Below are 26,778 nucleotides of genomic sequence, written 5' to 3' on the forward strand. Positions count from 1 at the left end.
TGCCGTGTCAAATAATCACTTAAGACTGAATATGTTCCGTTTTAAACTTTATTTTTGCATACATCATATATCCAGACCATCCATTAAAAAGTCAAAATGTACCCTTCTCGCTGCATATTTATATGTAAACAAATAATTTATGTAATTTCATAAGTGCTTCAATCGAAAGCAACAAAAATAATCCCCCGGTTTTGTGGGCAAAACCTTGATGACAATGACGTCCAAATTAGTTCTTAAGTTTGCATTTTCTTCACCTGGAAGACAAAATGTAGCTTCATTCCATGTCCCTAAATACAGACTGGTCTTGCCTTCAATGAAACCATGTGTGTATGTATGCATTATTAAGCAGTACCGGAGCCTCTCTATCAGAACTGATGTGCAAAGAAGTGAAATAAAGCAAATTCGGTCTGATTCCAGGCTAGCGTTTTCTAGAACAACACAGCAACTCCCCACAACATGTCTCAAACAGTGCAAATCAATTCTGAAACTTAAATGTCCTGCAGAGAATGCAATATGAATATGCATTGAGATTTCCTATCTTCATACAAGGAGTAGTATGGCATAATATGAAGCCATTCGCATTCAGGAGACAATAAACTGCCCCATTTACACATGAAATCAACTGGAGGATACCTCAAACGTTTCCCTGCACAAAAGCTCATCAAGGAGAATCCAATAAGGACGTGCCGATATAATGATTGATTTCAATGGTAAACCTGTAACAATTACTATATATTCTGACTACGTTACATTCACAAATGCAAGGAAAGGGAGGGTCAAAGCATGTAAACATTGTCTTTCACCCCATCTTAGAGAAAAAGAGTGGGTGGCTGAGGGTTCCTGAGTACTACATACAGTCAGGTCTGTGGCATTCTTCTACAAGGATTCTTCTGCTTGAGGAGAATTCATCCTGGTGCCATGTCTTCTAGACAGGACATTTTTAGGACAGTAGTCACAGCTAAATAGTGGAGAGGAGTGTGGGGGTTGGCGCAGCCTGCACCCGGATCATGCCATACGTAAGAGTCATAGGAGCCGGCTAAAGAAAACACAGATACAGAGTCCAGGCGAGGGGTGACTAGCTACATTCATCTACCATCAAGTAACATATCAGAGACCTCCGGAGGGCTTCTCTGCCCTCACCGCCCTCTGACTGCAATGTTCGAAACCTAAAGAACAGGGGAAGACCCGGTATTGCCCATCCCTGCTCCACTGCAACAATATACATTTAAGGCAAGCATAACAACCACCCCCTTTTTAACCTGTATCTTTGGATGGATGGCGCAATCTTAGTTTCAGTAACACCCACATCATGACGCACACAAACACAGTTAAAAAAAAAAAGTTGAATAAATAAACTCAAATAAATAATGTTCAGTAGTCAGGTAATGTGCCATGATTGAGGACATGCTGCAGTGCTCAGGCACACAGGATTGGCACCCTTCAGTAGGTTCATATAATAACCAGCCTCCCCTCAGAAGCTGCATCTGTACAGAGAAACTGCTTTAACACAGGAGAGGATGAGGATGATGAGGATGAGAATGAGGATGATGATGATTATGGTGCAAAGGCATGACCAAATACTCGGCTGTTATCCTTTCCATGCTTTTCCTAGAGGGTGACCCTTGACCCCAGCCAAGGTTTATCTCCACTGATTGGTAGGATTGCACAGACAAGACCGCTGTTCCGCTGTTGATACACACTCATGCATGGACGTCTTTCGTCAGAAGGGGGCGCCGTTGTTGGTATGACCTTGCCCAACTCTGCACCACCTGAAGACACAAAGGCACAACAGAAGTTTGAGCAAAAGTGATTACCAGTTGGATCAACTGCTCTCCTGTAGGCTGTGCCATATTGGTTGCATACTGTATCATGTCATGAATACAAACACCAGTTTTACTTTCTTAATCTTTCACAAGAAAAGCTTCATGTTGGCCTCATGCATCAATCACATGCAGTTAGTGCCACAAAGGTGCATCCATTTGATATACTGTGTATTGTGTTACATTATATCAATGGTCTACATTTATCAATGGCAAATGTCGCCATCTAGTGTTTGTAAGGGGCATAACGTCAAGACTTCTTCGGTTACTGCAGCCTTTCGATCAATTCAAAGTGTCAAGTTCCAAGTAGTGTTTGTGTCAGTGGTAAACATTAGTTTGCGTGGGTTTGAAGGTGGACAAACCAAGTCTGCCCCCTTCTTTCAATCCCTGCACCAACTGGCCATTGTAAATGTGGGAATGCAGGTTTTCACAGCTTGGGGTACATTCCTGAATTAAGTGACGACCATTGATCAACCACCAAAAGCAGGGGCCGTCTTTGACCGGTAACAGAGGTCCAGAGACTTTTATTACACCTGGCTGAATTGTTGTTGGCTGAGAAGATGCTAATAAAAACATCTCATGCTGATTATTTTGTGTTTTCTCCCGTTTATAAGACATCTACAACCTAATGTATGAGGGTTTTTTTCTCAAACCATGTGATTCACTTTATTCTTTTTTCATAGTTTTACAACCCTATTTACAATGTTATTAAAGCCTCATTTCATTTATTTCCACATGACCATTCTTGCTCTCGTCAAGCCAAACTTTAACAATTCTTTGCACACAGTGTTAAATGAAGAGAAATGGAGTCAGTATTATTAGTATTAAATTATACCCTGTCAATCCTTCTTATTGTAACTGCCAACCTGTACGGCTCTATAGGTTTATGAATACCTTGGTGTCTTCCTCCCTCCACAGCATCTCAGCCTCAGCTTCATTCAGCTCTTCAGAGGGATCGTAGGTATAGACTGGTAGCAACTGGTGACGGAGTCGGTCAATTCTGAAACACACAAATGTGAAGGAGAATACTTTGAGTGAGGAGACCAAGGAAAGCAAAAATCTAAAAGCTTTTTAGATTTTTTAGATTCATCATTACAGGATTTCCTTTGAATGAAAGGGGACTTTATATGCTGCTTTCCCAGACCTAGATTAAGCCTACTCCTGGATTTAAAGGCAGGGACATGGCTTTGAAGTTATCTACTGAATATCAAGAAATGCAAATGGAGGGGCGCTTAGTGGCGTAGCACACTAATGCGCATACCACAAAATCGCAAGGTTCCTGGTTCGATTCCAACCCTCGACACGCTTTGCATGTCATCCCTCCTCTCTCTCTCCCCCATCCTTCCTGTCAATCTCTACTGTCTCTATCCCAATAAAGCAGAAATGCCCTAAAAACATATTTAAAACAAAAACAAAAAAAGAAAAGCAAATGGACAGTGAGCAGTTCAGAAAGTTAGAGAATGAAAGGAATTTACCTTCGCTTCTTGCGTACATACATTACCTGCAAAAAAGGAGAGAAGGAATTTAGCGACTGTACCATAACATTACCATACTACACTATAATATACCCATACTATACTATAACATACCCATACTATACTATAACATATCCATACTATACTATAACATATCCATACTATACTATACCCATACTATACTATATCCATACTATACTATAACATATCCATACTATACTATAACATATCCATACTATAACATACCCATACTATACTATATCCATACTATACTATAACATATCCATACTATAACATACCCATACTATACTATAACATACCCATACTATACTATAACATATCCATACTATACTATAACATATCCATACTATAACATACCCATACTATACTATAACATACACATACTATAACATATCCATACTATACTATAACATACACATACTATACTATAACATACACATACTATACTATAACATACCATATCCCAGGTGTATCTACAATGAATATGCCTCAACTCTATGACAATGCAAAAAGGCTACATTTACGTTTACATTTATGCCATTTAGCAGACGCCTTTATCCAAAGCGACTTACAACAAATACATTTGTTTATGTAAGTGAATCATATATACATCAGTCATCATAAGAAAATGTAATCTATGCTAGGACCAGGGGCTATTGGCAGTCACAATGCAAGAACAATTTTTTTTTCACAATAATTGTTTTTCACAGGCTACAGTGTTACAAGTACAGTATTGAGTACTGTGTAATACAGCCTATTGCAAACTTTAACCTTTCTTTTTTTACAATAGGAGTGGTGGAGGACACCACACAATTCTCAATGTTTACACTGTAGTGTATTTTCCATAAAATAAGACATCAAATAAAGAAATAATAAAAAAAATAATGAATGAAATAAGATTCAAATGGAATATCAGGGCAAAAATAATAATACATAACCTAAATACATCATTAAGAGAATAAAGACTGAGTGTATGATGAAATTATTACAAATGATTACAAATATGCTTATAAAGGCTTTGGCTTGTAGTAAAAAGTAGTCATTATTGTCATTATTATAAGTATATATGGGGTGCATATAACAGCCTATTCCTAGTCTACTTCGTACGTACGCACACACATAGGCATGCACACCCACACACGCATGTACTCATAGACACACACAGATATCTTGACCCACACACCGCACATACAAACACACATTCACACACACATCAACAATCAGCCATATATTAAATTAGAACTGGTCGGTCACACACTGACTAAACTTCAACCTTTCTCATGCCACCCACGTGTAAGTTCATATACAGTAAAAAAAAAAAAAAAAAAAAGCTTCATGTTATGAATACATTGTCTGTCTTCCTTCCATCCCTCTATCCCTCTATCCCTCCACCCACCCACCCCTCCATCCCTCCACCCACCCACCCACCCACCCACCCCTCCATCCCTCCACCCCTCCATCCCTCCACCCACCCACCCCTCCATCCCTCCACCCACCCACCCACCCACCCCTCCATCCCTCCACCCACCCACCCACCCACCCCTCCATGCTACCCTGCTGGCCACTCACCACAGCTGCAGCTATGCCGACGATGGTGATGAAGAAGAAGGGAACCAACACGTAGCTGACTGCCACATCCCCGTCTACGGTGGGGGGCTGAGTAGTGCTGTTCATGGCATACGTTTGTTGGTGGGGGTGGGACGGAGGAGGAGGCGGCTCGGCCGTCCCAGCTGCAAGGCCTCAGAATCAGCAGATTCCCTCTTGGAGGGAAAAGTTGTGCAGCAGTCCTCTCCTCGGGTTTCCTCCTGGTTGTCTACGCCTCATCCTTGTCATTCATGTGACTTCCACATGGTCTCTCCCCCCCTTTCCCTAATCAGTGTTAAATCTGCCAGAGGGAGGCGGAAAACAAAGAATTTGCGCATGGTTAGTTTTATAGTCTATCTGCAAACAGGGAAAAATGACCGAAGATTCTCGTCCAGATGGATAAGACATTTTTTGTTGTTGATTTGCTTTTATATACGCCATTCAGCTGACACTTTTATCCAAAGCGACTTACACTGCAGTGAGTGCACACATTTCAGTATATATGGTCCCAGCAGGAATCAAACCCACAACCTAAGCGTTGTTAGCAGAATGCTCTACCAACTGAGCCACAGAAGACCATTAATTTACGTTACAAATGAAACATATACATTGTATACGAGGCTGAAATAACATATAGGGCATAGGCTGAATGAATAGCACAATTGAATTAATAATCAGCAGCAGACATATCCACACCGAATAAGGATATGTTTAAAAGTCAATATTTTGAACATGCCTTCCTGCCCTAGGCTACTTCATGAATAGTCCTAGTCCAAAATGCCATACTACAACACTTAAACTGCTATTTTTGTCACGTGAAGCGTGCTAAATTAGAGTCACATTTGAACAGGTTACTCGACCCTGACTTTAAGGTCATGTGAGCCTCCAAACAATGTGCATATCATAGAGTTATAAAGACTAGAGGGAGCACTCCCCTAACTGAATTGTGACTACATGGGGAGCATGTTGTAGTCAACTTTCTACCCTGTATTGATCCAATTGGCTAATGATTTCCCAGGCTGTCCTAGTCTCTCATAGCCGTACCTCCAAATCGCGTTGTTCTCACGCCTCCTTTGGACGTCTGGAGAATTTTAGATTAGCCGAACTGGCTTGGATCGAACATGGACGGAGTTCAATGTTGCTGTTATGGGTGTCGTCTTTTCTGACCAGGTAGGTCTTTTTTTTTGCAGAGAGTTGTTGCAACATTGAAGACAATTTAAGAAAACCTGAAGGAAAAACTTCATTCTGTTTCATTTTAGCTCCGCCCAAGCAAGGTATTTCATTCGTTTGAGTATGGCAAGGCCTCAATTTCTAAGGCGCTTCTACCCCATTATAGTTACTTTCTGCAAAGGATTTCCCCAGGCTTTCTGAACTACGAAAACCTGGTCTCATGGAGGTTAAGCCTGCTCTAATACTGTCACAAATGCAATTATTCCCTATTACATCTCCTCCTCTAGGGATATAACTCTATGCTGCATATTCACTAGGGACGTCACGATGCTGCGTACATTTCACATGTAGCTAGCTAGCTCAAATAGGTTGGCAAGTCAAAAATACCTTAAAAATACCAAACATGAGGAAATTGAGCTACGCATTAGCTCATGCAAAGATTATGTCATCTATTGTGGCTCGTGCATTTTAGTGTCATTGCTGGAATGGAATGCAACACTCCAGTTCCATGAAACAGAATCAAACATACAAGGCGAACGAAAGTGTCGTATGATGGACGTTTCTAAAAGCTGGTTACATTGTACACACCTCATACACCCCCCCCCCCCCCCCCCCCCCTCCCCCCCGCGGAAGAGCAGATGTTGGCTAGCTAAATAGCAAGTAATACAGTAGAATTAATTCTTCCTGGACTTATGCTGGAATCTAATAGCTAATGTCTGAGAATAGTTTTACAGCGGACGACTTGTTATGTCTAAATGATTCGTCAGCTTTGGTTTTATCATGATGTGCGAAATGATTGTCGCTGGATAAACACTCACCGTTATATGATTGCTGCTCCCCAATATAACCAGGAAGAAAACAACAATGTCACATTTTGACTGACAGGCGAACTCGCAGACTGCAAGGAATGAGAGACGGGGGGGAAGTTGCTGCTCAGCCAATTAAATCTTTCCGGAGCTGAAGGGAGTTGCATGACAAATTCTAGCAATGCACCTGATGCGTCAGCAGGGGTCGCAAGCCTCCACCTACATTGATGTGCAACGTATACAATGCGGTCCTTCCTATTACCCTTGCAATTACCACAGACTTATTAATTACCCGATTTAGTGGTTACTATGTTTACATGCACATATTACACACATACCTTGCTATTACCCCAACACCTAATATCTGTATGCGTTGATGTCACTATCTATAGGTGAATGGTAGCAGAGAAAAAAAAAAAAACCATGTTTTAGAGACATGTGTGCACACCCCCAGGGAGAACAGAGCTCTGGGCACAGGGTCAGCCATCTTTGGTGTCCCTGGAGCAGTTAGGGGGTTAAGTGCCTTGCTCAAGGGCACAACGGCAGTGGTACCTTAGATATACAGTATATGCTAATTATATATGCTCATGTGAAGGATGCCTATACCTGTTATATGCTAATGTGAAGGACGCCTACATCTCAGAACTCCCCCCTCTGGGCAGATCGGACCACAACCTAGTCCACCTCAAGCCCATGTATGAGCCTCTAGTCCAGCAGCACTCTGTGACCACTAGGACTGTGAGGAGATGGGCACTGGAGGCTGATGAGGGTCTGCAGGACTGTTTTGCGACAACAGACTGGAAAGCAGTCTGTGAGTCACATGGGGAGGACATTGATGGTCTTTCACATTGCATCTCGGACTACATTAACTTCTGTGTGGAGAACACTGTACCTACTAGGAGGGTGCAGTGCTTTCCAAACAACAAGCTTGGGATTACAAGTGACCTAAAGGCTTTAGTGACCTAAAGGCCCTCCTCAACAACAAGAAGAGAGCCTTCAGGTCTGGTGACACGGAAGAACTGAAGCGGGTGCGGAGGAAGCTCAAGGAAAAGCTGACGGAGAGCAGGGACACCTACAGGCGGAAGATGGAAGAAAGCCTGCAGGACAACAACACAAGAGAGATGTGGAACAGCGTGAGAAAGATAACTGGCTCCAAGCAGGCTAACAATCCGCAAGTGGCTGGAGACCTAGACAGGGCCAACGAGTTGAACCAGTTCTTCAACAGGTTTGACTCGGGGGCTCATTGTTTCCCTCCCCCCAGCTCCATCAACGACTCTCCACTCCGTCCTCCTTCTCCTTCTCCTCCCCCCGGCTCCATCAATGACTCTCCACTCCGTTCTCCTTCTCCTTCTCCTCCCCCCAGCTCCTCCCGCCCTGCTCAGCTACCCGTCCAGAGACTCAGCTGAACATGTTCTACCAGTCAGTGGTGGCCAGTGCAGTGCTGTACGCGGTGGTATGCTGGGGGGGCAGCATCAAGGAAGGTGACACCAAGAGGCTGAACAAGCTTATTAGGAAAGCTGGTTGTGTCCTCGGTGTTACCCTGGACACTGTGGAGGAGGTGGCCAATAGGAGGACGGGGACCAAACTCCTGGCCATCATAGACAATCCCTCCCATCCCCTACATGACACTGTGGCAGAACAGAGAAGCTCCTTTAGCAACAGATTATTACAACCATGTTGCACTAAGGAGCGCTATAGGAGATCTTTTCTGCCTGCCGTAATAAGACTGTACAACTCCTCCTCCGGCTGGCTCGATTGGGGTGATCAGAGTCAGGCTGGGGGATGTTAAATCACACCGGACTGTTCTTACTGTATATAATGTTTCAGATGTCTATTTTATGACTATTTTATTTTATTATTCTATTTTCACTTTATTTTGTTGTTGTTGTTTGTGATGTGAGCTGCTGTAACGCCTTAATTTCCCCTCGGGGATCAATAAAGTACCTACCTATCTATCTATGATGCCAGCAGCCCTCCAGTCACCAGCTCACATCCGGAAAAAAGATCACCTCAACAGACAGTAGGCAACGATAGAAGAGAGCACTGATGCTACATGAGCATAGTGTTACAGCAGTCATGTCCAAGATTTTTATTTTAATTGATCAAAATAGTGTTTGTTTTGTAGCCTAGTTGGCATTATGGCTGTAAAACATTTGTTCATTTTCCTATGTACAAATATTATCACACATGCCAGTAATTTATGGCTGTGGTCCTACTAAATATTAAACATACACAATGTACAATTGATAAAGAAAATGGTCAGCATTTAGATTCAACCAAAGGCTATTATGGCTGTATTAATACAAACCAGTCTCCAAAATACTGTACCCTAGCAGGCCTACTGAGAGAAAAAGTATTCTAGTTCTGAAAAACTACAATATAACAAGAAAAATAATATAACTCACAAATGCCTCATGAGCTTTAGTTCAATTGTCTTACAGAACCCAACATATAAGCTAGTTTTACTCCATTGTTATTGCAAACATACACTGAGTGGTTACATTTCTCCAACCCATTCCTCAACTGTTTACCAAAAATGTGGCGGGGAGACCGCAGTGTTGTTGTTTAAATGGCAGACTGCCTCTACCAGAAAACTAAGGCACACAGTATACATAATCTAAAGCTGTATTACTATGAAAGTATTTCCTAACATCTGTTCTCCCAGGTCATAGGTGAATGGAGATGGTTATAACCTATCACCAGTCCATTCACATTCAGTCACAAGTGGAATTGATCTAATCTCAGTCCAACAAAGGCAATTCATCACAAAGCAAATTACAGTGGAAGGCCTGTTTAGCATGTGGTGGCAGAATTGGAGTACGCATGTGTCTCACATACGCGTGGGGTGGGGGCGTGGGGGCGTAGGGGGGGTTGGGAAGGGTATGGTCGGCACAGTAAGGATCGGATCTCTAAGCATTTCCCTCCTTCCAGGAAAAAAGATAGCTGGAATTGCAGTTCTATTTGAAACCAGCTCCCTTTACGCAGCCCTACACCCTCCTCCCCCCTCTCCCCCCTCTCCCCCCTGTCCTCCCTCCCCTCACTGGGCTCTGCACCACCCCTCGCTAGACTATGGAAAACAGAGGACAGCCTATCCGTAAACAGATGGCTCTCTGTAAAAGGCAGCCAGTTCAGAGAAAATGATATTGCAATGGGGAATGAGGGAGGGAAATATACACGACAATTGGATCATGTGATGCTTGGTAATTAATACCGAGAACTGCAAGCAGACACAAAGGGAAAAGGCACAGGGCGGACAATCGACAATGCTTCAGTCAAAGTTGAGGGAAAACAAACATGTATTTGTCAGCCATAGAGTGAATATAAAGAAAGTAAAGAATGATGAGTCATTGTTGAATGACTGAGAATTTGTCCTAGTTATGACACATGTCCATTCTATATTGATGAGGTAGGACAAAATTCCTTGACTTTCTCTCTCATCATTTATGGTTCACACCTGTAGTCCATATCAAATCCACCAAAATTAAATAAAAGCAAACAGGCATTTTCTGTACAGAGTGCAGACTTGTTGCACTGCTATTTCTGAGTGATTTAAACCTTAAATAATGTGATTACATACCACCCACCTACTGTCGAATAAATCAGAGGCACAGGCAAGATGTTATCTATTAGAAATCAAATCATACACTGTGAATGGATAGCAGTGTGTCGCATGGGAAGTGCCAATAAAAGAAAATCCAGTAAGTAGAAGTTGTGTCTTGTTATCTAAGGCCAAAGCGCTCCTCAGTGCCTACAGACCCCAGTGCCCACAGACCCCAGTGCCCACAGACCCCAGTGCCCACAGACCCCAGTGCCTACAGACCCCAGTGCCTACAGACCTCAGTGCCTACAGACCCCAGTGCCTACAGACCCCAGTGCCTACAGACCCCAGTGCCTATAGACCCCAGTGCCTACAGACCCCAGTGCCTACAGACCCCAGGGCCTACAGACCCCAGTGCCTACAGACCCCAGGGCCTACAGACCCCAGTGATCCGGCCACCTGACATCCCTCTTAGATGCCCCCATACTGGAGCCCCAGGCTGCTTTCCATACCACATTCCCTGCCTCCACTCTTGCATCTCATGTGTGGACTTGTACTCCTGTCCCTCCACCCCCCCAACCTCTTGCTGGTTTATCTCCTTGTTTTACTCTTAATCTTGTATTTGTTTTCTCTGTTATGAAGACTGGGAAAGTGCACTTAGATTAAAGACTTGACCTGACTTGACCCCTACAGTTTGATTGCTTACTTATCTTAGTATATCTTTTCAAATTGTACCACATTATTAGTAATGTGTTTCTTCCTGTAATTAGGTTTGTGCTCCTAGTTGGTTGCATGAGATGGAACCTAATGTCTACTTACAATTGCCACATGTCTCCACAGTATAAAACAAGCAGGCAGCTGCTGTATATAATAATATATGCCATTTAGCTGACACTTTTATCCAAAGCGACTTACATTGCAGTGAGTGCATACATTTTCCAGCATATATGGTCCCAGCGGGAATCAAACCCACAACCTTAGTGATGTTAACGCCATGCTCTACCAACTGAGCCACAGAGGAACACTGTGCTGTACAGTACCATGCCTGCTAATGGCGATAGACTAGTGAACCATGCAGAATTGATTTTCCAGTTGTATCAGCTATCCATGCAGGGGAGTGGGGTGACTGGGCCTTGGGCTATTCTAAAGATCATTAAGCACATCCACAGTGGAGCATGAGGATGAGCTCTACTTTGCATTACTGTTTAAGTCAAGGTGAAATCAGCCAGTGAAGTCCCTCTTTAATATAATGCCCATCAATACCTGGATTGAAAATAGCTGCTTATGTTCTAGTACACACTGATTATATGCCTTATCTTTTAAATGATATGTGACTTTTAATTTGACACTTGAATAAATGTAGTATGGACTCATCTTGTGTCATGCAGCTGGATGTAGTGCAGAAGGTGGAAGTATGCATAGACTGCATGACCTGGTAAAATGATATGGAATGTAAGTTATTTATAAAAATAAAAAAAACATCATCAATTGTACAGTAAAATCTGTCTTTCCAATTAACAGTGCACACTGTTCCATTAATTTACAGGACAGCCTTTTGTTCTAGGTCAGGCTCCTTTGTGAAAGCCAAATTAGATAAAGATGAAAGTAAAAGCCAGATAAGGCTGGTATGGTGCACTGCCATAAAGACGCTTGATCAGACAAAGACATTTGACCTAAATGGATATGGTAAACTAGCGTAAATGTTTAAATGAAAATCAACTATTCAACAATCATTATTTCCTTCTTTCTTTCTTTCTTTCTTTCTTTCTTTCTTTGTCTCACTCTCATGTTTTCCCTCTCTAACTTTCTCTTTCTTGAAGCAGTTAGCGTAGGGCTTTGAAAAGGAATCAGGTGAGAGTGAGTTGTGGTGGGTACAGCAACCTCCAGGAATTTCTCATTCCAGGAACCATGAGTCATTCAAGAGGCTCAACAAACACACATACACTCATGCACACGCGCACGCACACACACACAGACACACACACACACCCACACGCACACACACACACACACACACACACACACACACACACACACACACACACACACACACACACACACACACACACACACACACACACACATACCTGCATTAGAGAGAGATCATATTACTATCCCTACTGAAAGCATAAAATGTCTCTGCCGTCCATTTGTGCAGTAGCTCTACAATGATGCAAGCTCCAATGAAACAAGTTGTTCTTATAAACCTATCTTATAATGCTTTAAATTACTATTTATAACCTTTTATAAAAGTCACTTGGATGCTAATTTCAGATCAATTTTCTCAGATCAACTAACAAAAACAAACTGATAACACTTGCAAACATTGCCTGTCTAAAGTTCAAAATCCGAGATGTTGCACTCATTTTCATTGAGGATTGGGATCAGTGATCCAAAATAGTAATTTATTGTGCCAACAGAACATTTTCTTTAATACATCAACACAAAAGATAATTATAGATTCAACTAACAGTAATATTCTTTGTCCACTTTGGTGTCTATGGCTGATGGAGAGTGAAATGATGCTGTAGTATTACAGTCATGCAGTGTTGGGTAAGCTACTCTGAAAATGTAAAAAGTAAAAAAAAAAACGAAATTACAAATTACTTTACAAGGGAAGAAGTTGAACTACACTAAAGCTGCCTTTGAGAGAAATATCGTTTGTCAAACTAAAACTACTTTGAAAAAGTAGTTCACTACATCGAAACTACTTCGTCCAACACACGACAGTCAGTTACTGAAAAATAACTGAGGTAACAGAAACTGAAACGCTCTGAAATCACTGAGGAAAGTAAAAACAGGTGAGGTGGAGCAAAGCACTACACTGCTCCATGGCAAGAACAGTAGTTAACTATTTCTGAAATCACTACTAAGATTTGAATTTAGTTTAACTACGACCAAGCTACAGAAAAATTTAGTTAAACTAATAGTTAGCTACATTAGTGGAATCAACACTGCAATCATGAACCTACAATGTGTGATTTGGTGTAGCTATTTAATCTTTTAAAGATTTTTACTTCTATGATCTAAAAGTCTAGTATTGTATTCATCAGTTCTCAGAAACCAACTGACTAGCCACTGTAGAACTTGAACCAAATGGTTCTGTAATTATTAGTTTAGAACAGTTGGATTAAAACATAGTTCAATATATTGTGGGTCATGTTGAAGTTAGGTGAGTATTTGGTGTGAAACTGTGGATTAGTTAGGTGTGTTGTATTCAATTCACATAACTTAAAAAAATAAAATAAAAAAATAAAAAGCATCAAAGCGATTAAAAAAAACTGTAACTTGCCTGGACTTTAGCTAACCTGATAATCTTTAGGAGGCTGTTGATGGTTGACCATGAGATATAGACACAAATAGGCTTAATCATTCTGGGAAAAGAAAAATGGGGAAAAGATCTAAACACACCCACACACGCACACACACACACACACACACACACACACACACACACACATACACACACACACACACACACACACACACACACACACACACACACACACACACACACACACACACACACACACACACACACACACACACACACACACACCATTGTTCGAGCTTCTATGGTTTCCTCAAAGAGCATGGCATTTTTCCAGTTGTCTTCCATTTCTTAGAAAGAGCTGTGAGCTGTAGCTCAGACCTGTGATCAAGGTCAAGGGATTTACTTTGGATACACTGAGCTGTATTTTACTCAGACTGAATAATACAACTACATACCTCTGTGGCAAAACAAATGGGTGATGGTCATAAAACGTTTATGTGAGATTTCAAAAGCAGAACATCTCTCGGTATGTTTCTATGGTTTAATGTAGCCTCTCAAACTGGGTTTCTAGGCATTCATACAATGGTATGTATTTAATGTTGATATAACATTTCTTTTAGTCAATAATCATACACAAGCATTGACAGACAAAAACGTGTTGTACCAATAAAGCACTTTATTGACTCCAACTAAGAATAGCGAAACAAAAAAAGGAGAGAAAAAACATGCAACACTGTCTTTGAACACTGACCTTGAGAAGCGGACTGGTCATGTATTTTCTTGTTTGGGCTTGTTTGGCCACAACTCATCGTAAACAAAACAGTTTTTTAACAGAGTTAATCTAGCATCTGTCACTTTCTATTAACTATCTTTTAGCTTGCATACATGAAAACAGGTAATATCCAAATGGTCAGAATCAAATGATATAAATACACTCTTGGTAATGTAAGGTAGTGCAGGAAGATATGAGGAAGCGTTACAAGAATGTCACATTTGTACCAAACACATTGTTGCTATATCAGTCCATGTGATTGCTGTGTTAGCAAGTTGACAAGAAACCTCAAATTGTACATAAGAAATTGAATAAGAAATCATAGTTTATATGTTGATTTTAAAAGTTTAAAATGTGGATTAGAAAAAACAACACAACCGTAATAAGTTGTTAAGAAGTTCTGAGTGACTAATTGTACAAGTGATGAAATCTGCAGGATTCAGGGGTTAGGGTGGAACTCACCATATAGCCAGAACAACAACCTTTGCAGTATATATTTAAGGCAAGAGGATGTTTGGGTATCCATTGTGATCAAAAGATTCATTCAATTCCCTGGTTCATTCATTGATATGGTTTGTGAGGTGGGTAAACAGTGTATTGTGTATTAGTGTGGTCCATGGTTGATGGAATGATCTTACTGTTTATAGAACAATAACACAAGTCAGGTTTTGTAATAAAAACTAAACTCAACTGCTATGTAATTACTAAAACTCTATTCAACATGGTAATACAATGTTCTTATTAGTTAATTAAAGTGTTATTACACTTTTTCAGGTGATGATTTCTCAACAAATAATATGAACCAGAGAATGTATACTGTTGAGTGCAAGAAAATAAAATGAAAAGCTTACTGTCACTAATCCAAACATCAACATTAGAAATTGTCCAATTCAAAAGTCAAATTCAAGGGTATAAACAAATATAGAAAAGCAGTATTTTCCTAAAGAACAAAGGGGTATTCCAGCAAGAAGTCCTTTAGCCTTCCGGGCAGGGGCAAGTGCTGGTGATTGCGAGAATGCTGGTTAATAGTCACACGACAAAGGTGCTGGAGACTGGGGGAGACTTTGTGGAGGGGCCTGGTGAGCTTGAGCTGCAGGGTATTTTCTGACCGGGCCACAGAGCTAGCTGCCCTTGTGTCCCTTTGAGATCCCAGTTCCTCCTTTAGGCTGGCTAGGTGCTTGTACTTCAGACAATAATGTTGCACAAGATCTACTGCACCTCCAAACTGCCTCAGTCGGGGCCGTGCCATAATCACTGAGTCAAATCCAAACATGCCACTTGAGTACTCGATGCGGAGGTGTGTGGGGCCTAGGCTGGTCTTCACAGACAGGGTGAGGAGGTAGCCCTGGTAGGAGCTGTCTCTCAACAGGAAGGTACCCTCTGGAGCTTCATTCAACACCTGCTTTGCCTGAGCAGCTGTTATGGGGCCCCAATACCAGCCTGCAAAACACACAGAGTGTGAGAGCAATGGGGAGAGAAAGAGAGGGAGAGAGAAGGAGGGGGGGGGAGAGTGGGTAACAGGGAAAGAGAGAGGTGTAGGCTGCAGCCTCCAAACCAAAATGTATTTTCCTCTTGGTTCATGGTAGGCTAAAACATCTGAGATAAACAATGTAGGCTTGTCCTTATGGACACAAAAATATACAGTGCCCTCCATAAGTATTGGAAAGAGGAAGCATTTTGTCTTCTTTTAGCTCTATACTCCAACAGTTTGGATTTGTAATCAAACAATTACTATGGGGTCAAAGTAGAGATTCTCAGCTTTAAAGGGGGGGGGCAAGTATTGGGAAAAATCATATAATATCCAAATAAAGTATGTTTAGTATTTGGTCGACAATCCTTTGCATGCAATAACTGCCTGAAGTCTGCGACCCATTGACCCCACCAGTCGCTGGGTATATTCTCTGGTGACGCTCTGCCAAGCCTGTACTGCAGCCATCTTCAGTTGTTGTTTGTTTTGAGGTCTTTTTGCCTAAAATCTTATCATCAGGAAATTAATTGGATTGAAACTTTCCGCTTTTTGGCCCTGAAAAATTCCCTAGTTGCTATGGCAGTATGTTAGGGGTCATTGTCTTACTGTATGATGAAGCACCATCCAATGAATTTGGAAGCTTTTGCTTGTACTCAAGCAGACAAGATGTTTCTGTACACTTCTGAATACATTCTGCTGCTGCTGGTCAGCAGTAACATCATTATTATGTAAAGTTAGCCAGTTCTTGAGGCAGCTATACATGCCCAAACCATAGCACTCCCTCCACCATGTTTCACAGAGGAGGCGGTATACTGTAAATCTAGGGCAGATCCTTTTTTCTCCAAACTTTCCTCTTGCAATCACTCTGGTACGTGACAATATTCCTATTATTTGTCCACAAGACTGTTTTCCAGACCTCTGCAGGCTTTTTAGGTACTTTTTAGCCAACTGTAACCTGACCATCCTTTTTGAGGATAACTAGTGGTCTGGACCTTGCAGCAAAGCCTCTGTAGTTCGGCTGGTGACGTATTCTGCAGAAAATGTAGTTTCTGACTCATTCATGCCTACCTCCTGGAGAGTGTTCCTGATCTGTGGGACAGTTGTTTTTAAAAATGTTTCCTAATTATGGTGAGCATTCTTCGGTCATCCACTGTAGAAGTCTTCCATGACCTGTTTGCGATTGCTGAGCTCACCAGTGATTTGTTTTAATTTTTTTTATGATGATAAAATAAAAAAATGTTATGTTGATGTTTATGAGTCTAAGGTTTTCTGATAGATTTTTCTGATATTTCAGCCTCGTAATGGCTTCCTTGACTTTCACGGATGTCTCTTTGGTCCTCATGTTGACAGGCACCAATAGCAGAATCCAAAGGCAAATGTAAAGCCATCAATACTCGACATTGACAGCTCTCTCGCACTAATGATGTGACTGAACACACCCGACTAACCAGAAACACCTGTCAAGCCAATTTTCCAATATTGCCCTGAAATAGGGGGACTATGTATAACAAGGCTTATCATTTGTAAATGGTGAAACCAATCTGAAAAAAGAAAACATTGAATGAAAGCTGGGAATCTCCACTTTAACCTCTTCACTTAATTGTCTGACTTACATATATGAAAGGCTGAGGACAACCTATATACATATATATATAGATATAGATATAGATATAGATATATAGATATATATAGATTGGTTTCACCACGAAATGATGGGCTTAAATTACCTTCCAAGATCTGCAACTAAAATAGTTTACAACAACAAATATCTGACACTTACCAGAGTCATGAAGGTGGGACATGGCTGTTTGCAACTCTGTGCCATCTTCGCTTGATTCAATTCGACGTGCCTCCAGCTCGCGGTCCTTTAGGCGGACTACGCTAAGGCTTTTGTCGGGGGCACTGGTCGGTAAAATCATTTAGCCTGAAGGCGAAATTCGGTCGTCAACGTCTGAGAGTCCCTGTCCGGTATCTTAGACACGTACTGTGTGTGACCCATCCAAAGTATTTATAAAATAACAAATACACAGACAAACCAACTGAATGACACAGAATCATATTCTGTTGTACCTATATTTGGTTGTTAACACTCCTCCAACAGCCAGTGATGTCTATAATAAAGTTATCTAGGTTTAATATGTTTGTATCTGCTTTGCTTCTCATTATTTCTTATCTCTATCCTACATTGCTTCATAGCCAAAATAGCCTATCACATTTTTTGATAAATCCACTTTCTTTAGTGAGCCTATATCTTAACACAACAAATGAAAAAGAACTATACAACAAAAAACAGGGTGAATTCACAGTCACTGACATTCAGTTAATTGAATAACTCCGTAATTTACATTGAATGCATTTTAAGATGCGCTATGTCTCACTTTACCTTCAATTCTAAGTGCTTTCTTGCAAGTCCTACCACAGAAATTCCACAATTTCAAGAGGTGTCACTTTTTGCACAAAGGTTATAGTTTATCTGTGCGAGTTGCCGACACTAATAGAGTGGCCCAATTAGGCTACTCGTAAGCTACAATATTATAATAACGTTGAGCATATGTAGTCTCTATGATTATGGTACACTTACATATAAACCAATGTATAATGTAAGAGCTTGACTGCAAACAAATGATTAGAATGCGGTCCTGGCGCATGAGACCACTTCCTGGCTGCTATCGCATTGCCTTGTCTGTAGAGAATCATACATATATACAAGGCAAACATGTATATATCATTAGGCCACTACTGAACATTTCGTTTTACCTTTACTGCTTCGGGTTGTGTCCTCAGTCTTTCATGATTGAAGCCTGGGTCGGACACAACGCACATAAAGCTCCGAGGCACTTGAATTGAATCCTATCCTTTGATGTTTTCAGGAGTAATTATTAACATTAAGTGTATAGAATATATATGATCGACTCTTTGCTCCCAGCTTTCAAGCGTCCCTATGGGTATATGCTACGAGTTCATGGTCTATTCTGTGAGTATAGGGTTTTGTCTCTATAGTGTTTTCTTTCTGTTGATCGCGCACGTCTTTCCAAGAACATTCCCAGAAAGACAAGTCACGTGTCCATGATTTGGTCTGGCACTCTGGCAGTTCCACCAATCCATGGGCCAGACGATGAAGTCACCAAAAACATTACAGTAGGCTATACAATACGCTATACTGGAAAAGTCTAGCCAACGCAACAATTAGACCACATACAGACACTGACATGAAAATTAGCACCATATAAGGCTACCACCGAACAGTATTATGCTACAGCTTTGATAGAAGGTCTTTAGCGTCATGATTTATAGCTGCAAATACTTATTTGCTGTTAACAATAACAATTATGTGCAAAAACATATCATTATCTATGTGGACACACTCTTGCTGTAATTAGTGTGTGTGTAGGCCAACACCATTCATTTACATTTCATTTACATTTATGGCATTTAGCAGACGCCTTTATCCAAAGCGACGTACAACAATGTTTCTGCTGTCAACGGCAATCAGCCTACTTAATAGCCACATTCATAGAATGTGTTTTTGCTGATGTTTGTCTCAAATAAAACTGATAGCCTACTCATATTTTCAACCTTTCCTCTTACATTATATTTTCATTTTATTAGAGTAGCCTATACAAAGAGCGCTATATAAACTACAGCAGGAGGATGAGGGGAAAGTAACTTCGACCCTTGGGGGCCGGTTGGTCCCTGCGATCTTTCAATATACCTGCGTCTCAAACATGATAGGCATAAACCAGGTGTGTGCACAGTGCACTCTGGGCAATCAGTCACATAATGGACCAATTGAGTGCAAGAGGAGAAAACCAGCAGACACTGCGGCCAGAGACCATACCCCACGCCGCGACTTTACTTTATTGTCACTCAGACATAATCCATAACCTCATTCTCAAAGACACAAACGTCGATATTTGTGCGTTTCGACTACAGTATATACCGCTGTGCGTAATTTACGCAGTGTTTCTCATAATGGCGTCTGTGCTAGAGATGCGCCCAGATCTTGAAAAATGAAGCGGAGAAGTTTATTATAGAAATTTCAAGCCTTTCACGGGTTTCCTTCAGTGGGCTGTTATCGTCTTCCAGAGATTTTGGTTTACTGTTTTTGTTGTCGAAACACCGAAATGATGAAGCTTAAATCGAACCAAACGCGGACATACGACGGGGATGGCTACAAGAAGCGCGCCGCCTGTCTGTGCTTCAGGAACGAGAGTGAGGAGGAGGTAAGTCCGAGGGTACGGAGACAGAATGGGCCGCATGAGGAAACACAGGTAGTCTTGTGGCAGAGATTTCGAGACAAGAGTAGTCGTCAATTGTCAGACAGATAAAATAGACATCAAAATAGAGGGCAAGGGACACAGATCCAAAATTTATGTCAAGTCAACAACACCTGTGTTTAAAATGCGTAACATATACAGTTTATAGGGTATGTTGTTATTGTCTCCTTTATGGCTAGCTAGCTAGCTATATTCAATAAAATATCTGTTTGGAAACTGGAATCAAACGAGTTGATTTTGTAAACAGTCCCATACGTTTAATTCCCCACTTGTGTCGTCTGCCCGCCCAGCCCACAACTGAATAGCAAGCGAGGTGTTTGTTCGTGGAGATGGGTGCGTTCCAGGTAGATTCTGTGCTGCGAAGTTGCTCCAAGTGGGCTAGCTGACCCTCGAATTTGCGACCTTGTTACTTTCACGAATATATTTCACACGACTAATGGTTATGCGCCGACATTATAACCTATTTTCTGTAGGTTTTGTTGGTGAGCAGTAGTCGGCATCGAGACAAGTGGATCGTCCCCGGTGGAGGCATGGAGCCGGAAGAAGAGCCCAACGATGCTGCTGTTCGAGAGGTGTGTGAAGAGGTAGGCGTTTTGGATTAACACAATCACCTGTCACCTTCAATTGTGTATGCAGTGCATTATGCCTTTTTTTTAATACAATTAACTCATGGAAATCATATTTCACTGTTGCTTTTACTTTTAATTTAGAAAGGGATTTGATGGGATCATTTAATTGGAGTAGAATAAAATGATTTCTACAGAAATATTGTCTTTGAAAACATTGCATTATACCTACTTCACTCAAGATCATGCATACTGATAGTTACACACAACAAAATCAAGGTTTGTCATATGTGTCAAGGCCTGCTGCAGGCCTTAAACCCCAACTGAATGGAAAATATATTGCACCATCTAATTTCATCATTGTAGATAGTGTCCGTCTTTCCTGTATAATTGGTATTGTGTCAGGCCCTGTTGTGGAACACAGACACATATCACCAATCAACTACTCTCAAGGAATGTATGATGTATGAGTGATATAACTTTATCTCCCTGTAGGGCTGAAACTAAAGAAGGGATTTTGACTTGGTCTGAACTCTGATTTGCTTGTTTTGATGGAGGCTTTTGTATTTTTACCCCATTTATCAAACTAATCAGATTTTCCACTAAATCCGCCCTGTGCATAATTTTGAATCTAGAACAAAGGTTACTCCCATGCTTAGTGTAAAGTTATTAAGCTGGGTCACTGAAGTATTTGACTTTTTCTCCCCTGCAAAAGAGATAATTAGTTTTTTCATTGATTGAAGTTTATGCTTTTCCAATAATTGTAGACCCTCTTGTGAGTTCTTTGTAATCCATGTTATTGTTTTACCAGATCTAGTCTGCTGAGGGTTAGGCTTTTTGAATAAATAGTGACCCATACTGGAAACATTTTACATTAAAGTTGTCTTCATAAAGGGTTTAGTTTATTGACTGTTGATTATGTGTTTATTAATAGTTTCTAAATCATTTTACAGTTAAATTATTGGTATAAATTATGTGATAACCGTGTAATAGTTGTTGCTGTTTGACACTGGGTCGTGATTTTCGAGGACCCTCTTATTATAGCTTCAGCCCAACAGAAATGGTGATGGAGTAGTAGGTTCTTGACTGGGAGTCCAGGTTTATAAATAGAGTGAAACTGTAACCTGAAGAATAAGTACTGCTCTGACGCCAACAGGAGCTGATCCTGTCCTCTCCTCTATGCACCCCATTCCTCCCTGCAAATCAAAATGGCAGCTCTTCTCAGAACCCTGCAAAACCCCCCCCCCCCCCCCCCCTCACACACACACACACACACACACACACACAGTGTGTACACACACACACACACACACACATATACACACACATACACACACACACACACACACATTTACACATACACACACACACACACACACACACACACACATACACACACACACATATACACACACACACACACACAAACACTCACACACAAACTGATTGAGTTACTGTCACTTACTTTGTTTTCTTTACAGGCTGGTGTAAAGGGGACGTTGGGGCGTCTAGTAGGTATTTTTGAGGTGAGCTTAGTGTTGTTGTTGCATGTCTTAATGCTGTCTTTGTCTTGGAGATGTGAGGGATTGTGAGATTATATACACTGCAGGCATTGTTGCTCCCTAACCTGCCAAATTCGATTGATTTCCTGTTTTTCAGAACAGGGACAGGAAACACAGAACGTACGTCTATGTCCTCATTGTAACTGATGTCTTAGAAGACTGGGAGGACTCTGTAAATATTGGTATGTTTCTGCTTGCTGTTCCAGTAACATTTGACAAACATTTTGTCATGAGTGTCATCAAATTGACTTCATCAAATAGATGTTTTACTACTAAAGTCTACTACTACTAATACATGTTCCTTCCTATGTTAATCCTACACACATTACCTCATCAACACTGTTCTATGCTAAACCAAGCACACTTTAGCTGGTGTGGCATGCTGTGTGACTTCTCTTCTGCACTCAATCCTTCTCTTGACAGGGAGAAAAAGGGAATGGTTTAAAACTGATGATGCCAGGAGGGTGCTGCAGTGCCACAAGCCAGTGCAGGCGTCTTACTTCGAGGCCCTCCAGCAGCAGGGTTGCCTGACCAGCAATGGCACGCCCCTGGTGGCCACAATAGGCGGAGACCTCTCCCCCGCCTACAACATCAACCAGAGCTCCATATCCGGTATAAGATAACTAAACCACAGTGCTGCAGAAACTCCTGGATACTCTTCCACCTTACTTACTCCTTTCTCTTCTTTTTCTTACTTAATCCTGCGCCTATACTGTACTTCTAGAACGTCTTTTTTAAACTTCAACAACGCATCATCAACGTCAACAAAAAAAACATTTGCCTTGCCAGCCTTCTTGTGCCAGAGTGGAGGTACAGACTTGGAGGGACAGACCAAGTGTTGGGGCGAAAAATATCACACTTTGTAATTGAATTGAATTGAATGTTTGGGTTTTTTCTTCCTTTTTATGAATAATTGCATGAAATATCCTCAAACTTTTCCTTGTCCTCCTTTTACTCCCTCATTCCTCTCTATACTAAATGTGAGGTTTGTTGAATGCAACTTTCTACTGTGGTGATGTAGAGTATCAGTATACAATAAGTGTTTACAGACAACAGGCTTTTAAGGATCTTGTAATGTTTCGGAAACATTTTACTTGAACTTCCTGGACACCCTGACGCTGTCATCACAATGATGTAACCTCTCACTATGTACTGTGACAGATCATGACAGTCTGATACATACTCCAAATGTATGTCAGCCTATTTCAAGTCAAGTGTTAATACATTTGCTGTTGCACTTTACATTAAGATGCTCCTATACCTGTGTACGATGTGGTAATACTGTTATTACTGTAGTAATAACGTTCTGTTAACTAAGATGAATAGGCCTTTGTCGTTAAACAAGACCCTGTTCCACAAGCCTCTAGTACTATGAATAACAAAGTTAAATCAATGAATTACTGCAGCAACATCTTAATCTAATGTTATAACTAGAGTAATTACCACAAGTCTTGCGTAGCTATACCTCCAAATGACATTGTTCTCTAGGAAAGCCTGGTCTCAAAGAGGTTACCACAGGTATGACAGTGACTTAATGTGAAGTGTTACACTTGTTTTCTGTTCATATACATGTACTATCTTTTTCCGTCATCCATTGCTCTGGTACCTGGTCAGATGATTTTGTGGGCAGGTTGTCTGTTGGGCTTGGGTGGTGGAATATACACCTGTGGGTCTGGTGATGTCACTCGTCAGAAAGGGATGATCTGGTGCTAAACTTTTTCCTCTTGTCTGCAATGATGAAGGTAGCACAAACCTTTTTGAAATAATGCTTTTTAAAGGGGGGAGACCTAAAACACCCTACATCTCTTGAATGAACGGTCCCGAGGTTCTAAGTTGTAGTTTCGGCTCTATCATTGTAAACACATTCTGGGGCTTTGATCAAGACAATGATCGGTCCTGTGAGTCAGTGGCAGGAAGGACATAGGGAATTATGCATGTTATCTGATCTTTAGGGGGAAAGGAACAAGAACTGAACAAGACCACCCAAACTAGTCTGATGCACAGGAAACCTGCCCCAGCAGTATTTTGAATCCTAAGGAATCATATTGTGCATTAGGAGGAGAGGAGTGGTTTGGCGTTGTGTATTATCGCGCTTGAATAGTGGGCTGTTTTATGGCACTGAGTGGAGTATCCATCGTGTATACCGTGTATTATATTCTGGACCCCACTCAAATCTCTTGGTTGGTAGTCTTCATGTTTTCCACTTTATTCTATAATCTTATATCCATATTATTATTATTATTATTATTATAATTAATGTATTTATTTCCTGGATGGTGATTGCATGACTCTGGTGTGTATTGATGTGCACAAGGTGAAGGCGTGTGTGCGTGTGCGTGTTTGTGTATGTTTGTGCGTGTGTGTGTGTGTATCTGCTGCAGGAGGAGACATTGCACGGCAAGAGACGCTATGCCAAGGTAAACCACTCTGTTTGTGGCTCTCTCACACTGCACATATCGGTGAGGATACATTTACGTTTGTGTGATTTGATCCATTTTTCTTTGTATTTCTAACAAATGTTTACACTGTGACTGTAGTTCTACATTTTCCCCCTCAAATGAACACTGGACTTTTCTTTTGTTTATGTTTTAGATTTGTTTTGTTAGGATTATTCTTTAAAGGCACTTTTCAATTGGTCTTAAAGATAATTTTTGGTCTATTTTTAGGTATGTTCATCATTTGTTGTGTATGTCCTGTTTTTATCGTGACTTATTTAACCTCCGCTCCAAGTCATTTGCTCTTTTGGAGAATCATTTTCCTGTCAACCTTATGGAACAAGCAGACAACTTTGTGTAGTGGAGATGCTTTGATCATGTGTAATAGTATTTCAATGGGGAATTACACTGTCTCTCATAAGTGTAGGCCTAGTTTCAATAATGTAAGATAACTTGCATCATTTCCTGGCATGTTAGAGCACAGACATTGGCTTCATACTGATAATTCAACATTTTAATGGTATTTATTGGACAGTTTCAGTACTAGTAATTCTGTTTTGTCAGGATGGTGGGGTGGGACTGGGAGTGCTACAGAAGCCTAATATATCACACAGTGGCCCTCAAACTTTTGTTGTTAAAACCTGAAGCAAAAACGGTCCGAATTTAACAGGGTCTCCCTGTTTCATGTCAAAAAGTTTCCATGTCCCTATTTTTACTGAAGCTGTTCTCTTCCAGATTGGTTGCCTTGTTTGTTCAAAAATGAATGTTCCGATTGTTTTCTACACTGTTGTACTCACACTCGCCATTGATTTCTGTCTGGTTTACTTGCACAGGTGTTCCTACACCAATATCTCCTCTGAGACCTATGTGCTAGTTGCTGTAAACCCTGCTCAGCTAGGTCTGTGCCAATCTCAGTAATGATGTTTTGAATTCGGATGACCCGACCCCACTAACAGTCCCAACTTCTTATGTTGTTGATGGTCTGAGATTCTGAAGGGGTGTGGCAGCCGGGCTTGCTCCACTGGTCATCATTTAGACATGAATGCAGCCACAAATAATGAGAATATTCTATTCCTGCTAAACTGGGTTGTGATTGAGCCAAACGTTCCCAATGACACAATGCCTGATCTGGCATGAAGAGCATGAGTACATTTTAACAGCCATTTATTCTCCGAGCTTGTCTCATACAATATATAGTCATACAATGTTGCACCAGGACAAAATTACTATTTTAAGGAGGACATGGGCTTAATCTTCTCACCAAACGGGACAGTTTTACACCTCATTCTTGGTCTCACCTTGGTCTGTCATGACAATAACATTTCGATAACGAGATCCTGGGTTCTGAGATTAGGCTGTACACTATCTGTACTGCAGTTAGTGTTTCTTCTGAGATTAGGCTGTACACTATCTGTACTGCAGTTAGTGTTTCTTCTGAGATTAGGCTGTACACTATCTGTACTGCAGTTCGTGTTTCTTCTGAGATTAGGCTGTACACTATCTGTACTGCAATGACAGTGTTCCTTGTTTTTGACCAGTAATGTTTGCACTATGATTTATGGCGACCCAGATGTGACCTGAATCAGTACACACAAGTAGTACATGGGTGGAGTGTGGTAGATGGCACCATCTAATGGTCAATAATGTTCATACATAGATTGCTTGATTAAACGTTAGAATTCTAGGAGCATGTTATGTTGATGTTACTAACTCACAAAAGTACAAAATCTCAACAGCAGGTATACAGACAGGTATTTCAACATTCTCTTTACGTTCAGACAGCAATTCAATGGCTAAGTATCTAACCGCCAATGCACATATCACTGGTTTTTATTTGTACCTTTTCAATGGAGGATTACGAGACAAAGTGTGAGAAGACTGAAGATTGTAAATCAATTGTGCCAATAAAACACCAGTATTTCAGTGTTTGTGATTTTTTGTGTGTGTGTGGATTTCAATGCAGGTGCCATTAGCCAACAGAATGTCCACACTGCCTGATGTTCAGTGTGA

At 41.0% G+C, this 26,778-nt stretch overlaps 3 protein-coding genes across 6 annotated transcripts; 1 reads left to right on the forward strand and 2 right to left on the reverse strand.

The window, feature by feature from the left end:
* Window positions 1-36: 36 nt before the first annotated feature.
* On the reverse strand, window positions 37-6,930 carry smim29 (small integral membrane protein 29). 2 transcript variants are annotated; one of them, XM_083674659.1, is made up of 5 exons: window positions 6,889-6,930; window positions 4,886-5,201; window positions 3,296-3,321; window positions 2,715-2,820; window positions 37-1,769 (listed from the first exon to the last, which is right to left on the reverse strand). In XM_083674659.1, the coding sequence occupies exons 2-5, from the start codon at window positions 4,988-4,990 to the stop codon at window positions 1,701-1,703; spliced, it is 306 nt and encodes a 101-aa protein (XP_083530785.1). In that variant the 5' UTR covers window positions 4,991-5,201; window positions 6,889-6,930; the 3' UTR covers window positions 37-1,700. The 2 variants fall into 2 exon arrangements, with proteins under 2 accessions (XP_083530785.1, XP_083530786.1); XM_083674660.1 differs by lacking the exon at window positions 6,889-6,930 and adding an exon at window positions 5,945-6,023.
* A 7,434-nt stretch (window positions 6,931-14,364) lies between these two features.
* Window positions 14,365-18,935, reverse strand: LOC310808522 (suppressor of cytokine signaling 2-like). 2 transcript variants are annotated; one of them, XM_083675466.1, is made up of 3 exons: window positions 18,686-18,935; window positions 17,709-17,852; window positions 14,365-15,900 (listed from the first exon to the last, which is right to left on the reverse strand). In XM_083675466.1, the coding sequence occupies exons 2-3, from the start codon at window positions 17,845-17,847 to the stop codon at window positions 15,401-15,403; spliced, it is 639 nt and encodes a 212-aa protein (XP_083531592.1). In that variant the 5' UTR covers window positions 17,848-17,852; window positions 18,686-18,935; the 3' UTR covers window positions 14,365-15,400. The 2 variants fall into 2 exon arrangements, with proteins under 2 accessions (XP_083531592.1, XP_083531593.1); XM_083675467.1 differs by having other exon boundaries at window positions 17,709-17,912.
* Window positions 18,936-19,869: 934 nt separating this feature from the next.
* On the forward strand, window positions 19,870-26,675 carry LOC310808400 (diphosphoinositol polyphosphate phosphohydrolase 1-like). 2 transcript variants are annotated; one of them, XM_083675294.1, is made up of 5 exons: window positions 19,870-20,151; window positions 20,679-20,789; window positions 22,253-22,297; window positions 22,431-22,515; window positions 22,757-26,675. In XM_083675294.1, the coding sequence occupies exons 1-5, from the start codon at window positions 20,053-20,055 to the stop codon at window positions 22,954-22,956; spliced, it is 540 nt and encodes a 179-aa protein (XP_083531420.1). In that variant the 5' UTR covers window positions 19,870-20,052; the 3' UTR covers window positions 22,957-26,675. The 2 variants fall into 2 exon arrangements, with proteins under 2 accessions (XP_083531420.1, XP_083531421.1); XM_083675295.1 differs by having other exon boundaries at window positions 20,679-20,777.
* The last annotated feature ends 103 nt before the right edge of the window (window positions 26,676-26,778 follow it).

This window comes from Argentina silus (genome assembly GCF_951799395.1).
Source record: "Argentina silus genome assembly, chromosome: 8".
Lineage (NCBI taxonomy): Eukaryota > Metazoa > Chordata > Actinopteri > Argentiniformes > Argentinidae > Argentina > Argentina silus.